This window comes from Silurus aristotelis, assembly GCF_946808225.1.
Source record: "Silurus aristotelis genome assembly, chromosome: 19".
Classification (NCBI taxonomy): Eukaryota; Metazoa; Chordata; class Actinopteri; order Siluriformes; family Siluridae; genus Silurus; species Silurus aristotelis.
In genome coordinates, this window is record NC_139592.1 from 10,991,407 (window position 1) to 11,006,454 (window position 15,048).

At 37.5% G+C, this 15,048-nt stretch overlaps 2 protein-coding genes across 10 annotated transcripts in view; both read right to left on the reverse strand.

Annotated features, from left to right (window-relative positions):
- abhd6b (abhydrolase domain containing 6, acylglycerol lipase b) overlaps nucleotides 1-7,408 on the reverse strand; it is a 39,995-nt gene extending 32,587 nt beyond the window's left edge. For all 3 annotated transcript variants that reach the window (XM_083570636.1, XM_083570634.1, XM_083570632.1), the window contains exon 1: nucleotides 7,009-7,408. The gene's annotated coding sequence lies outside the window, so the exon portion shown is untranslated. The remainder of the gene's footprint in view (nucleotides 1-7,008) is intronic.
- Nucleotides 7,409-8,803: 1,395 nt separating this feature from the next.
- slmapb (sarcolemma associated protein b) overlaps nucleotides 8,804-15,048 on the reverse strand; it is a 7,412-nt gene continuing 1,167 nt past the window's right edge. For 3 of the 7 annotated variants that reach the window (XM_083570628.1, XM_083570627.1, XM_083570625.1), the window contains 8 exons: nucleotides 14,199-14,324; nucleotides 13,492-13,566; nucleotides 13,080-13,385; nucleotides 12,379-12,532; nucleotides 12,066-12,237; nucleotides 10,367-10,501; nucleotides 9,964-10,051; nucleotides 8,804-9,576 (listed from right to left, as the gene is read on the reverse strand). In XM_083570628.1, coding sequence (XP_083426754.1) covers nucleotides 9,968-10,051; nucleotides 10,367-10,501; nucleotides 12,066-12,237; nucleotides 12,379-12,532; nucleotides 13,080-13,385; nucleotides 13,492-13,566; nucleotides 14,199-14,324 — 1,052 coding nt within the window. In that variant the 3' untranslated portion in view covers nucleotides 8,804-9,576; nucleotides 9,964-9,967. The remainder of the gene's footprint in view (nucleotides 9,577-9,963; nucleotides 10,052-10,366; nucleotides 10,502-12,065; nucleotides 12,238-12,378; nucleotides 12,533-13,079; nucleotides 13,386-13,491; nucleotides 13,567-14,198; nucleotides 14,325-15,048) is intronic. The other 4 variants (XM_083570630.1, XM_083570629.1, XM_083570626.1 and 1 more) reach the window with 2 other exon arrangements.

Here is a 15,048-nt window from a genome sequence, read left to right on the forward strand (position 1 = left end):
CTCCATTACTTTGCAATATTGAACCCAGGTACCTGAACTCCTCCACCTTCTCCACCTCTTCTCCCTGCAACCGCACCACTACACTGCCCTCCCTCCCATCCACACATGTACTCTGTCTTACTCCTACTGACTTTCATTCCCCTTCTCTTCAGCACATATCTTCACCTCCCCAGGCTCTTCTTAACCTGCTCCTACTTTAAATAACAATATCATTCGCAAACATCATAGTCCTAGACTCCTGTCTGACCTCATCCGTCAACCTGTCCATCACCACTGCAAACAGGAAAAGGCTCGGAGCGGAACCTTGATGCAATACTACCTTCACCCTAAACCAGTCTGTTGTTCCTACTGCAATAATGTCCTATATATATAAATTATATAAATAATAGTAATAATAACATTTTAATTCACTCATAAATAATAAGGAAGACTAAATGAGTAAAAAGTAAGATTTTGTATTTGACTTTGAGAAGTAGTGAAGTTAAAGTAAAAGTCTCCCCAAATGAAAATACTTAAGTAAAGTACAGATATGTGAAAAAGTTACTTAAGTACAGTAACAAATTACATTCACTTGTTACTTGTCCACCACTCGTAACAACAGAACTGATTCAGTCCCATCACCCTAAATACAGATTCTTATTGACAGTAATCGTCCAATGACAAATATTCCAAATCAAATTTTACTCTATGGCCTATCATTAAATAAAATCTTGTGCATCTAGTGTTTATACTGTTGGCCAGACGCATCAAGCTACTGCCATCTTTGAACCACTGGTTCCTTTTTCAAAGGAACAAATTCACTTTCCTCTCTCACATTACACTTCTCTGTCTAATAAAGAACTCCTTCTTAACATTCAAACAGGCCACATAATTCATCAGCACAGAGCTAGTCCCAGAAAATTATTGCCAAGCTGTCACCTCAACATGTGGTGGACATTATTGCACTCACTAATTGGGTTTAGTCACAGTGGCAGTTCCCTTGAGTTTGCTGAAACTAACCAATTCCTCTAGTTTTGAAAACGATATGCTCTATCTTGCTGGTAAGGCATTGCTTTCTCAATAAAATATATTAGATTGGGTGCAGTGCTAACTTGGAGATATATAGCCAACAGGAGTGATTCACTGGTTGGAGGTGTTAGAATATATCAACCACCCTGCAGGACTTGGTGCATTCACTGGTTCAGTCACTCCCAGACATACACTGTTGATACAATGCAAGGTTTGGACTATTTGGTAATTCTGAGAGGTGTAAATAGAAGGAGCTGTTAAACTAACTCATTATTGCCATTTTTAGAGGATAAAGTCAAGTCAAGTTTATTTGTATAGCGCTTTTCACAACAGACATTGTCTCAAAGCAGCTTTACAGAAAACAACAGTGAAGGTGAATGGTGTGCGTTTGTCCCTGATGAGCAAGCCGTGGCGACAGTGGCAAGGAAAAACTCCCTTAGATGATATGAGGAAGAAACCTTGAGAGGAACCAGACTCAAAGGGGAACCCATCCTCATATGGGTGACATCAAAAGTTTGGTCATAAATCTTTCAACAATACAGAACAATTTGTGATCATCATAGATCCAGCATCAGCTTCTCCATGCCAGGGCCTTTAAACACTCGGCATCTACTTCTCCATGATCATCCATAGGTCCATAATCTTCACGAGGTGGGACGTGACTGGAGCTGGCCAAACCTCAGGATGCCTCGGGATGGGGAGAGAAAGAGAAGCAGTGGAGAGGAATTAGCGTAGCTGCTGTTCATGATATTAACAGCACAAGTTGATAATGTGCATGTGATCAGATGTTCTGGAGCACAAGGTTATGATGTGATGTGTGTGATGTGTGTTATGTGTAGGCTTTGCTAAAAAGATATGTTTTTAATCTGCACTTAAACTGGGAGAGTGTATCTGAACCCCGAACACTGTCAGGAAGACTATTACAGAGTTTAGGAGCTAAATGTGAAAATGCTCTACCGCCTTTAGTGGACTTTGCTATTCTAGGAACTACTAGAAGCCCAGAGTTTTGAGATCTCAGGGAGCGTGACGGATTGTAGCGTGTTAAGAGACTGGATAGATACATGGGAGCCAAACCATTTAGTGCTTTATAAGTGAGTAGCAGTAGTTTGTAGTCTATTCGAAACTTAATAGGAAGCCAATGTAGGGACGATAAGATTGGGGTTATATGATCGTATTTTCTTGACCTAGTAAGAACTCTTGCTGCTGCATTCTGAACTAACTGAAGCTTGTTTATTAATGATGCAGGACATCCACCTAGTAATGCATTACAGTAGTCTATTCTAGAGGTCATAAACGCATGGACGAGCTTCTCTGCATCAGATATAGATAACATATTTCTTAGCTTAGAAATATTTCTAAGGTGAAAGAAGGCTGTTTTTGTAACTTGATTGATGTGATTTTTGAAAGATAAGTTGCTGTCTAAAATAACTCCCAGGTCTTTTACCGTTGAACTAGTAGTTACAGAACAACCGTCTAAATGCAGGCTGAGATGCTGGAGCTTCTGTGTACTATTTTTTGGGCCGATGAGCAAAATCTCCGTTTTATCAGAATTTAATAGCAGAAAGTTATGGGTCATCCAATCTCTTATTTCTTCAACACACTCAGTTATGCGAGCTAATTGAGCTGTATCGCCTGGTTTGGATGAAATATATAGCTGGGTATCATCAGCATAACAATGGAAGCTAATTCCATGCCTTCTAATAATATTTCCTAATGGAAGCATGTATATTGTAAAAAGCAGGGGTCCCAGAACTGACCCTTGTGGCACGCCATAATTTACTAGCATTATCCTGGATAGCTCTCCATTTAAATCTACGAAATGGTAACGATTGGACAGGTAGGATTTAAACCAGCTTAATGCCTGTCCCTGAATACCGATGTAATTCTGTAAGCGATCGAGGAGAAGATCATGATCTATAGTGTCGAACGCAGCACTAAGATATAGTAAAACTAATAGGGAGATGTAGCCTTGGTCTGAAGCTAAAAACAGGTCGTTAGTGATTTTAACTAGAGCAGTTTCTGTGCTATGATGGGGCCTAAAACCTGACTGAAACTCTTCAAAGATATTGTTCTCCTGCAAGTGGTTACATAGCTGGGCAGCGACAATCTTTTCTAAAATCTTAGACATAAATGGGAGATTTGAAATTGGTCTGTAATTCGATAGCGTGCTTGGATCCAGATTAGGTTTTTTAATGAGGGGCTTAATAACTGCTAACTTGAGGTATTTAGGGACATGACCTAACGATAGTGAGGAGTTAATAATATTTAAAAGAGGCTCACCAGCTGTATATAACACTTCCTTCAGTAGTTTAGTGGGAATTGGATCTAACTGACATGTTGTTGATTTAGCTTTCATAATAGCATCATACAGCTCTTCCTGTCCTATACATGTAAAACAGTGTAGTTGTGGGGTTGTAAGTACGATTGTGTCGGGAGATGCTGTCAGAGGTTGAACTGCCACAATTGTTTTTCGAATGTTATCTATTTTTTCAGTGAAGAAATTCATAAAGTCTTCACTACTAAACTGTGATGGAACACATTTTTCAGATCCCTGATTTGTTGTTAATTTAGCGACTGTACTGAAAAGGAACCTGGGGTTGTTTTTGTTATTTTCTATGAGTTTGCTCAGGTGTTCAGCTCTAGCAGCATTTAGCGCCTGTCTGTAGCTAAGCATACTGTCTTTATACGCAATTCTAAATACCTCCAATTTAGTTTTCCTCCATTTTCTCTCCAGATTACGTGTTGTTCTCTTTAGGGCATGCGTATGACTATTATACCAAGGTGCAGGTGCTTGTTCTCGAACCTTTTTTAACCGGATGGGGGCAACAGTGTCTAAAGTGCTAGTGAGGATAAGGTCTATGTTGTTCGCCATCTCATCAAGATGATCAGCAGTTATGGGTTTAATGTGAAACTGAGATAAATCAGGCAGGTTATTTATGAATCTGTCCTTAGTGGTTGGAATAATAGTCCTACCAAGTCGATACCGTGGTGAAACACGGTTAATCTGCTCCACCGGTAGTGTGTACAGTAGGAGATAATGGTCTGTGATGTCATCACTCTGGGGTAAAATATCTATATCAGTGACGTCTGCTCCGTGGGATATTATTAAGTCTAGTGTGTGGTTAAAACGGTGGGTTGGTCTGGTGACGTTTTGTTTAACTCCAAAAGAGTTTAGTAAATCGACAAATGATAATCCTAGGGCATCGTTTTCATCATCTACATGAATATTAAAATCTCCTACAAGCAGCACTTTATCAAAGCTGATCAAGAGGTCTGAGAGAAAACAAGCAAACTCATGAAGAAAATCAGCGTAGGGCCCTGGGGGTCTGTACACGGTGACCAGACATTTATACATTTAATAAATTAACAAATTGCATTCCAATTTCACAGACCATGTGATACTAAACATGCAATTAAAATAATGTCCAAGAGATCTTAATAAATTTATGACAAATTTTACAATAGAAAATGCATAACGTAAGAATAGCTTGCTGATTATCAAAAATTAGCGCCATCTACTGGCGTGATCGTGCCACTAGAGGAGCGTTTGTAGTGGCCTGAGCACAAAGTGGAATACTGACGTGAACTTTTATTTAGTCACAAGTAGACAAACACAGTATTTTTTTTATTAGTATTAGTATTTTGGTGTGTTTTAAATGTGATATTTTGATTAATAAGGCTGAGAATATTTTACAGCAGAATGCATAAGCGCAGAATGTAAAATTATAGTCAGCATGTAAAAAAGAAGTGAATATGCCAGCAGATAAAAATTAAAACATATTACTGTAAAAGCGCTTCTTTAGAATTTACCACTTTAAACTTATATCCTCATGTTAAAAATAACATGAGAATATCCCAAAAGATCCATCATCATATGTGGTATATTGTGTTCTATCAGTGCCTTTTTATGTTTAAAATATTTTATATTAATTAAATGCACAAAAAGTAGCATTTATGTTAAACCCCTATTACACAATAATATTAACATGATTATATTGGCTCACATTCTTCATACCTTATAAGTACAGAAAACATCCCAAACAAATCTGTGCATACAAATACTACATAAGGTCTGAAAGTAGTGGCAGAAATGAATGTTTCTGAAAGAAAACATGTTTTTGAGATGTGTGTTTATCCAGGTGATGTCTAGAACCTGTGCCTGAACAGGATGCCTTTTATTAAAGAGCCAGAAATGCCTTCTAGCACCTCCCTGTGTTCCAGCACCATTTCACTACCATCTGTCACAGAAGCAGACATTTATCTAAGGAGATGATCCTGTATTCTTGTCAAAAAAAAAACAAAAAAAAAAACCAACCTTTATACTTGTCACTACTTCATAAAGATCAGTAATAGTATCAGGAATAACTATAAGGAGGTACATTGCACCTGAAGTTTGACTAATAAAATTCAGCAAAGACTTGGAGACATGGCACTAAAGAGCTCAAAGTAAAGAGATGCACAGTGAGAAAGGCTGCGTCTCACAGGGACCTTGGATGAGAACTGTCAGAGCTCAAGCTGCAATATTTTGGCACATCCAGAACAATTTCTGAATCAGGCTCGGGATCCACTGCAACCCTGACTAGAATAAGTAATAAAGATAAATATCTAAATATTGTTCTTTTATATAAGGAGTTTTGTTTGTAAAATATACTGCTGTGGTACTGCTGCATGGTATATGAAGCCAAATGCCAGGGTAGCTAAAGGCAGCTTGGTTTTGTCCTTAAAAATAATTAACTTCAATGTATTATGTGAGGCAAAATATGAGCATGAAAAACACGAACACACATTTTTATTTCTATTAATATTTTCGTTTAATTGCTGTAACAATCCATTAGCAAACATCTGAACAAGTAACATCACTTTAAGTGTCTCTTTGAGACGAACAAGTAAAAAAATGGGGGGGGGGAAGTTTAATGATAATGATGCTATTTTTATGGTAATGATGCTATTTTTATATTGTTGCATTAACTGGCATTTCTGTCCTCTCCCAGAGTTCCCACTCAGACTGGACACAGGTTAAATTTAGATCAGAATGGAGTGCAAGATAATTTTTAACTTAACACAACATTACACTACTTCAGTGACTAAGCATAATCCGCATGTCTACATTGTTACATGTGCAATTTTAGTTTAGTTTTCCTTTCACCTTATGTAGGACTTGTAGGCGACCTAATGTAGGCTCCTCAAACCAGGTATCACAGAATCAGACTGTCCTATTGAGTGCTTTAAAACACATGACCTCATCACCACATCTTGCATGCTCTGAACCTTACACCATGGTGCTTTTTGCATGATATCGATGCAATCAGTGATTGGAATTCAGCCCTTGCATTGTGTTACATCCATGCTGAATGAAAGCACAGTTCAGTGCAGAGTTCTCAGTATACAAAACAATACCATTACACAAACAATAATGTTTACAATCTCCTCAGTGGTGAGTATTGTCAAATTATATGGGAATTTTACACATCAGTATCTGCTTCTAACTCGAGAAGAGCAATAATCAACTACAGGGGACACAGGGAACAGCTCCAAATAATTTTTCAGCTCTTGTATTTGGTCGTTCGTGCAAGTTTTACAGAGATTGTTCAATTCATCTCAAGTAGAGTGAATTAGGTTGACAACCGTAAAGGAGTAACACAAAAAAAAAAAATAAATAAATAAAATAATGATAATGAAAATAGACATTCACTTATCTGTAAACAAACCCAATGTAAATAAAATAATTTTCATACAAACTGTCTTAATGTCGAACAAACTGTTCGTTTGCATACTAGCTTGTTTCTATGGTTATTTAAGCAGAGCATTACTACTTCAAGTGAACTATTTGAACAAACAAGTGGTACGTCAGCACTTTGTATTTCTTCAGGAACGTAAACTACGTAACGTGCATTTAAATATTAAACAAGATACACAACTATTCTCCATATTGCATATTATTCCAATCAAATAGCACCGATTTTAGTGGCAATTAGTCTTTTGATAGAGACTTCGTCATACCATCAGTGTCCCTGAGGTGACCGTTTACTGATGCGTTCTCCCTCTCGTGCGTGCCACTCGCAGTAGTTTACTTCTTTAACTTTCCAGCGTGCACCATCTTCTTACAGAAAGTTCTCGTGCATTAAATCTGCATCATCAACTCACTAAAATGATTGCATTTCCAAATCTCACTGCATTCTGATTCCGCATGCGCGCACCTGCCACGCGAGTTTTTCTTCCGCGGCACTCGGTATTCTCCGTCTATTTAATTCAGTTCCGCAGTTTCGCCAATTTCCTTAATAGAATATTAGTCCGGATTGCAAGTTCGCGTCTTCACAGTGATTTCGAAAAATGTGTAGAAATATGCAGTTAAACATGAACACACTTGAGATATTTGTTGTGTTGTTGGTGTTGGAGCTGCTTAAGGTTCCTTTGATTAGGGAAACTTTACTCAGTGGATCCTTCATTTATTCCTCCTTATAGCAAAACTACGGAAGGACAAAACAGCATGGACATAATTAATAATAATAAAAGAAAACTACTGTTAATTATAAAGACAGTGACATTCGATCATTTTCTTTAAAGTTTTTTCCTCCATCAGCCTGAACCGAAGCGTATATCAAAACCAAGCAAACACTGATTCAACTAGAACAATCTACACAACACTGATTCACTGCGTTAACACCAGTTATAAACCACGCCGGTCTATGATTTTTTTCCGAGATATATATAAATCATCCTCACAGCCCTGCAAAGTGATAGTGTGAAGGATACCTGATGATGTGCTGCACCGATGATGAAGCAGAGACTCTGCCGCTGAACTTTTCACAATCCTCCCCACGTTTGCTTTTCTGCTGATGACGTTAGACGAATCCATTTCTGAGAAAAGGGGGGACAGCAAAAAAATAAATCTATTTTAATTTGAAATCAGAACTTTTATTTTAGAGACAGCAACAAAAAAACTAAAGTTCTTAAGAGGAAAATTAAACTAATGAACATTAAATGGATTATTGTCGGCTGTGAAATGTGAAAGTTTGGTTTTCAGCAGTCCCTCGGGTTCTACATTGGATCCGCTTATTTCGATGTCCCGTGTGACCCACATGGCCATACATCTGACCAGAGGAGGCATCCAATTGAGGCTGCAGCTGCACTCCTGCACACTCAGCTCCTTTGTTTCACTGCGCTTCACTGATGCACTCGAGTAGGTTTCATCACACAAGGGGGTCACTTATGTGCTTGTGCCCTTCGACCCTCTTACATCATTGGAGTCATCCCTAACACATGACAGAAGCTCATATTTAAGGCTGTAGCCTGCTGATATAGTTTAGTATTATTTTAGAAAGATGATGTAATTGATCCCTTCACCAAAACCATTCATTTGATCATGCACTTATAGCAAAAGATGCATAAATATAAGGTGCAAAATCTATAAATACATAATTCAATTATATTCTAACTATATTGTTTTAAATATTGTGCTGTCAATAAGTATACCACAAACCAAGTTCGTGCTTGAAGTGTTTATTTTACTGTAAGGACTTCACCATTGGTCACAGCCATGGTCAAGAATAAATGTTGTTCTCGCTTACTTGAAATGTAAGAATAAAGTAATAAAGATAAATAAGTAAATATTGTTCTTTTATATGAGGAGTTCTGTTTGTAATATATTCTGCTGTGGTACTGCTGCATGGTATATGATACCAAACGCCAGGGTAGCTAAAGGCAGCTTGGTTTTGTCCTTAAAAATAATTAACTTCAATGTATTATGTGAGGCAAAATATGAGCATGAAAAACACCATTAACACACACACGTTAATTTTTATTTCTATTAATTTTCCTGTTTAATTGCTTTAACAACCACTCTTAAATATCTGTCTATTAGCAAACATCTGTACAAGTAACATCACTTTAAGTGTCTCTCTGAAACAAACAAGTGCTCTTAACATTAAGTGCAGTACATTGGTTAATCCTTAATACTTAAACATTTCTAGAACATTGACACAGTGCATAAAACATTTTTTAAATTTTAAATTAAGTTTAAGGTCAGACCTTGCAACTATATAAACAAGACATGACATTAGAACAAGAAGAAAACTGATAAAACAACCGTTTTCATTCTGTGCAAGACTTCAAATGTGAGTACATGTTTCAGAAGTATTATTGCTTTTACTATAGTGAATTATTAAAGTAAATATTGAAAGCAGGTTTTTGATAGCCAAGGATAATGGTGAAATCAGTAAATGGACTCATCATCATGACTTAAGTAAGGCAAATGATCTATAATACAAATGTTTTGGCATTTTGCAAGAAGAAAACTAACAGTTAGACATATTAAAGTCTAAAAGTCTTCGCCTTCACAGAAACACTGCAGCTGCTAGGGGGTTGGACCTGATGTAGATCCGTTTCCCCTATATAATTGAACTACATTTCATATCACACCTTCTTACCCTGAAAGGGTGATATGTCTGTGTGGTTATTTAGTGCTATATGTATATAGGTGGAAAATACTCAGGTTGAAATCTTTGTGAGCACATAGGCTGTGACAGCAACTGTTACAGCGGCGACAGGCATCCACCTGATCCATCTTTCCTGAAACAGCAAAGACATAGACAACACTCAAGTCAGCATTATCTCTTGTGTCAGAGAACATTAATCTACACTGTAACACACACACACACGCACGCATGCAAGCACACCATACACTGAGTAATGGAAACAGAGCAAAACACTGATTAAAAGTTGTTAGGAACAATAAGAGGAGCAGTCTACAAGTAAAGACACTGAATTTTGTTATAATGACAAGAAGTTAGAGACTCGTGTCTGTTCAACACTATGCAGACTTAAAATCACAAAAACAAGCACTTTAACTATGATCGGTTAGTGTGTGCTGGACAGAGGTTTTTAGTTTGCGCAGGCTGAACACGGAGGATCCAAAAGCGTAGAAATAGGAGGCAAGGGGACAAAAGCACTGTGTACCTGTCTACCACAATGGGCCGAAGCACCAATACAGCAAAGCCAGGACAAGGCCGATGACTACGGCTAGGATGGGCGGCAATAAAGACAGCTGAAGGGGGCAAGGGATATTACAAAAATCAACCTGGGTAGACCGACTGGTTTCAACTGAAATGATGCGCTGTGGTGTTTTAATGAGAGAGACGAGAGCGCGACTCTCTTCTATTAGGCAAAATAGACATAAGATGTATAAAAATGGAACCAAGTAAAAGTGAAGAAAAAAAAAAAAAAAGAAGCTTGCATCAAAACTACATAACAATGTCATAACATCAATAGTTTTAGGGGCATTGTGTAACTTGAACTCTCCTCTTGAACTGTCCCTATTGTCAGAACCCTATATTGAAATACAAGAACACTGAAAACTCACTTGGTTGCTCTTCTCCTGCAGAGATTTTAGAGTGGCTTGGCACTGCTTTAGTTCCAGGCTGAGAGACTCCTTCTCCTGCTCTTCCTGCCCACATCTCTCTTTTACGCCCGACAGCTCTGCTTGTGTATCTTCGTACTGAGAGAGCACAGAAACAGGGGAAGAAAACAATAAAGTGAAAGAGAGTTAGATATTGTGTGTTTAAAAAAAAAAAAAAAAAGACAAAGAAATTGGGAGAAAAAAAAAAAAAAAAGCAAATTCAAAGCTGTAACAATCGCCTGAAAATCTTTTTTTTTGCTAATGTCTGCATATTTTAACCCCTACAGTGGGTACAGAAAAGTTATTGACTTTTAAAATAGTCACCTTTTGTGGATTTATAGCCCGACAAAAAAAATAAACAAAACAGGATTAGACAGACAGACAGACATCAACTCATTATGTGTATAAAAGACACCAGTCCATTCCATTCAAACCTCTCCACCACCATAGGCATGACCAAAGAGCTGTCAAAGGTTGTCAGGTACAAGATTGTAGACCTGCACAAGGCTGGAATGGGCTACAAGACCATCTGCACGAAGCTTGGTGAGAAAGAGGCCACTATTACAAGATAAGTCAATCACCCTCGCTCTGGAGCTCCATGCAAAATCTCACCTCATGGGGTAAGGATGATTCTGAGACATATAATGGATCAGCCCAGAATTACATGGGAGGATCTTCCTAATGATCTCAAGGGAACTTGGACCACAGTCACCAAGAAAATCATTGGTAACACACCAAGGTCTCTCTGCTCAAGAATCTTATATACTTCTAATCCAAACATACTTAAGGCTATAACTGAAGCAAAAGGTGCTAGAGTATACCAACACAGGTGAACCTTTACTTATTTCAGTTACTCTTGTTTTTTCCCACAGATTATTGTATTTTTTTTTTTTGCTTGCATGTTTTACAATGCAATGAGTAAATAAAGCTGGATCATTTTGAAAAGCAGATTCTAGTTACATAAAATATTAATTAAAATATAACCTGTACATGTAGTACAATATGGAGCAATCTGGATTTTTATTATTATTTTCCATCACCTGTACCTTCTCTCTTTTTGCGAGAGAGTTATCTCAATGTTTTCGAGCATTGGACCATATAGCTACTAATCCATCTATAGCACTGTTAAAACTTCTGCACCAATGTATTTGAAAATACTTTGGCGAGTGGCCATGTGAAGTCATGACCATAAAGCAAGCAGAAAATGTCAAATTCAGATTCTCATAGTTTTTCTGTTAAATCTGATAAATCCAAGGTGGAAATACCAATGTAATTCCAAAGCAGATACAAATAGGAATTTCAGTTGAACAGATAAGATCTAGTTGAGAAATAAGAATGTGAATATTAAAAGAGCATATAATAAAGAGAACAAACAAGAGGAACAAACCCATTACATGAACTGGCTTATTATTGTTAAGCCAGTTCATTCATTTAAAGAAATAAAGGCGAAAGAAGCATCGCAATATCACTTGTGCAAATTCACTGATAAATTCACATTGTGAAATTCACTGATAAATTTTGATCCTATTCACGGTTTAAAAATAAAATAAAAAAAATAATAATAATAATAAAAAAAAGAAAGGCAACACCTGCTGCAAAATAAGTTGGATTTTTTGTGCACGTGTTAATGTTGTTCCAAGTAATGAATGAGTGCTGCTTTCACCTCCTTCTGAAGCTCTTTGATCCTAATTTTGCCCTGCTCAAGCTGGCTGTGAAGCTGACTGCTGCTTTTCTGGTGCTCCTCATGCGCAGCACTCAGGCATTTCTCTAGTTCAGCCTGTGTCTTCTTCAGAGCTTCTGCCATGCTGCTCAGACCTGCACTCTGATTCTTACAGCTGAAAGAAGCCAACACACAGTTTACACACTGAGCTACCAACTCTCTGAAAGCTTGTCACAAAGTGTAGTTTAGGAATAGTTCCAGTTTAGCAAATTATTCTTTTTTAACCAATGAGATATAAAAGTTCTTTGACATGGACCTGTCAAACTCTTTTTCCAGTTGCTGCAGTTTCTTCAGGAGCTGATCTTTCTCCGAGCGCAGGGACGCACATTCAGTCTGCAGACTTCTCTTCTCCATCTGCTGCTCTGCAGCCAATTGTTCAAAGTCCTGCTTCAGCTTCTCCAGTTCACTGGCTGCATTACATACGCACATGAATTAGCAAACAACTCAGGCAAACACATACACAATAATAGACTGAAACACACTTTACTAAAAATACACACATGCATCACAAGTAATCTAATTGCATAACAGTCACAGGGGGAAAGAGGAGTCACCACTAATATTAGTGTTACATAAAATGTCTACTTTTATGCTCAGTAAAAACTATAAAAATAAAATGTAGGTGCACTGAATTGAAACCAAAATGCTGCAGACACACACACAAAACTAAAAACTTTTTTTTTAAGCCTTCACAACTGCACATTTTCTACTGACTAATTAATTTGTGGATCAAGCCAGTTTACACGGTCTGAGTCTGTTTACGGTAACCAACAATCAGCATCTCATGTAGTCTACTTGTCTCATGTAAAGTATTTTAATGATCTCCTTTCCTGTAAAATCTACTCAAACCACAAAAAATCAGCTGAAGCCCAGCAAAATGAGTAATTAAATATTCTGTGAGATGGATCTTATCAATATCAGTCAAATTAAATTGTATAGTTCGAGTCCCAGTGGTACCTTGCTGTTTAGCAACTTTGTCCCGCTGTTGGTTCTGTCGCTGGTGATTTGCTTGCAGGGTGTCAATCTCACGTTCGTACTTATTTGCTACAAACTGCCATTTCTCCAGCTCAGCAGTTAGGGTTGCCAGGTTGCCCTTTAGAGTTCCGACCTCATGCTCCCGCTCAGCTGCAGCTTTCTCCATGCTTCTCCGCATTACCTGCATATCCTCTCGAGTAGCTTGTGCATCCTGTTGCATACTCAAAATATTACTGTCCTTCTGGTCCCTGAGATTTTCCATTTCGTCCTGTAACTTGTGTAGCTGAGCTTTAAACACAACAGAAGCATCCACATAACATCCACACACAACAACCTGCCAGATGTGATCTACAACATAATATACATAAACAGAGTCACTCCCATTCACACTTACTCTGAAGAATCTTCATTTGCTTTGCAGACTCCTCTGTCTGATGCTTGCTGGCCCGCTTCTCCTCCTCTAGAAGTCCTGTAACAGGTTACACACTATTATAGAAACCTTGTTAAAACTTTAAAACTTAAAATACTTACCTATAATCTATTTTCAAAAGTTCATTAAGAATTTTATTAATTTAACTTCTTAATGAAAAATAATATTTTTAGTTTAGACATATGGAAATAGAATGATCAGCACCCACGCATATTTGCTGAATTCTTTTGTATTGAGAACAATAATGTCTTGGTTTTGTAAATGATGACATGGCATGCAGTGACTATCATATTGTAAAAAAAAAAAGTAGATTTTTTATAAACAAATTAGTGAACTAATTTATACTAATTATCGTTAACTGAATAACTAATTTACTGACGATACATGAATCGAAATTGTAAATGCATCAGCCTTGTACAAGTTGTATACGTTAATTAATCTTTATCTTTTCTGAAAATACAACTGAATGGGAATCCTTTCTTACACATATCCCTGCAACTTTTTCTGGGTCCTATGGGATCTCAGTTTTGAATCATGCCTCTACTAGAAACATAGTACAATGCTGCAAATTACAGATTGCCAATACTTTGTACAAGTTGCTGCTTCTGCTAAAAGTTGAAGGAATATTCTCCAAGTCCTGTACACAAAGAGAAAACCTGTATGTATTTTACCCTGCAGCTCCACACATTTCTGCTTGCCGGCATTGGCCTGATCATGTGCTTCCTTCAGCTCCTGATTAAGGTGCTGGATCACCTTCTCAGACTCGCTGGCCTCCATGGAACTCCGAGTCAGCTCATCTGTACAGATATTTACATTGGAACAATGTCTTGTATGGAAGGAAATGATTTAGGTTATAAGTTTTTTTTTTTTTTAGTGTTAATTATTTCAACTAGCAAAAAAACAAAACAAAACAAAAAAAGGAAAAAGGTAATGATGCTATTTTTATATTGGTTCATTAACTGGCATTTCTTTCCTCTTCCAGAGTTCCCACTCAGACTGGACACAGGTTAAATTTAGATCAGAATAATTTCCCCTGAGGTGGGTAAATGGGCCTATTCCATGAATTAATAAGTTAACCCAAAATAGATTTACCCTAAAAAACCAAAGCCATCATGTCACTTCTAAACCCTTGTCTCTATTACGACTGGATTCCCTCTTCACCCTTTACCCCCAAGCTGCAGCACAGGAACTTTACCTAAACTTAACACAACATTACACTACTTCAGTGACTAAGCATAATCCGCATGTCTACATTGTTACATGTGCAATTTTAGTTTAGTTTTTCTTTCACCTTATGTAGGACTTGTAGGCGACCTAATGTAGGCTCCTCAAACCAGGTTGCACAAAATCAGACTGTCCTATTAAGTGCTTTAAAACACATGACCTCATCTTGCATGCTTCAAACTTTACACCATAAATGGTGTTTTTTGCATGATATCGATGCAATCAGTGACTGGAATTCAGAAAAACAAGGCTGCACACATCCTGCATGAGTCAGCTGTAATAGCTGGGCAAACACAG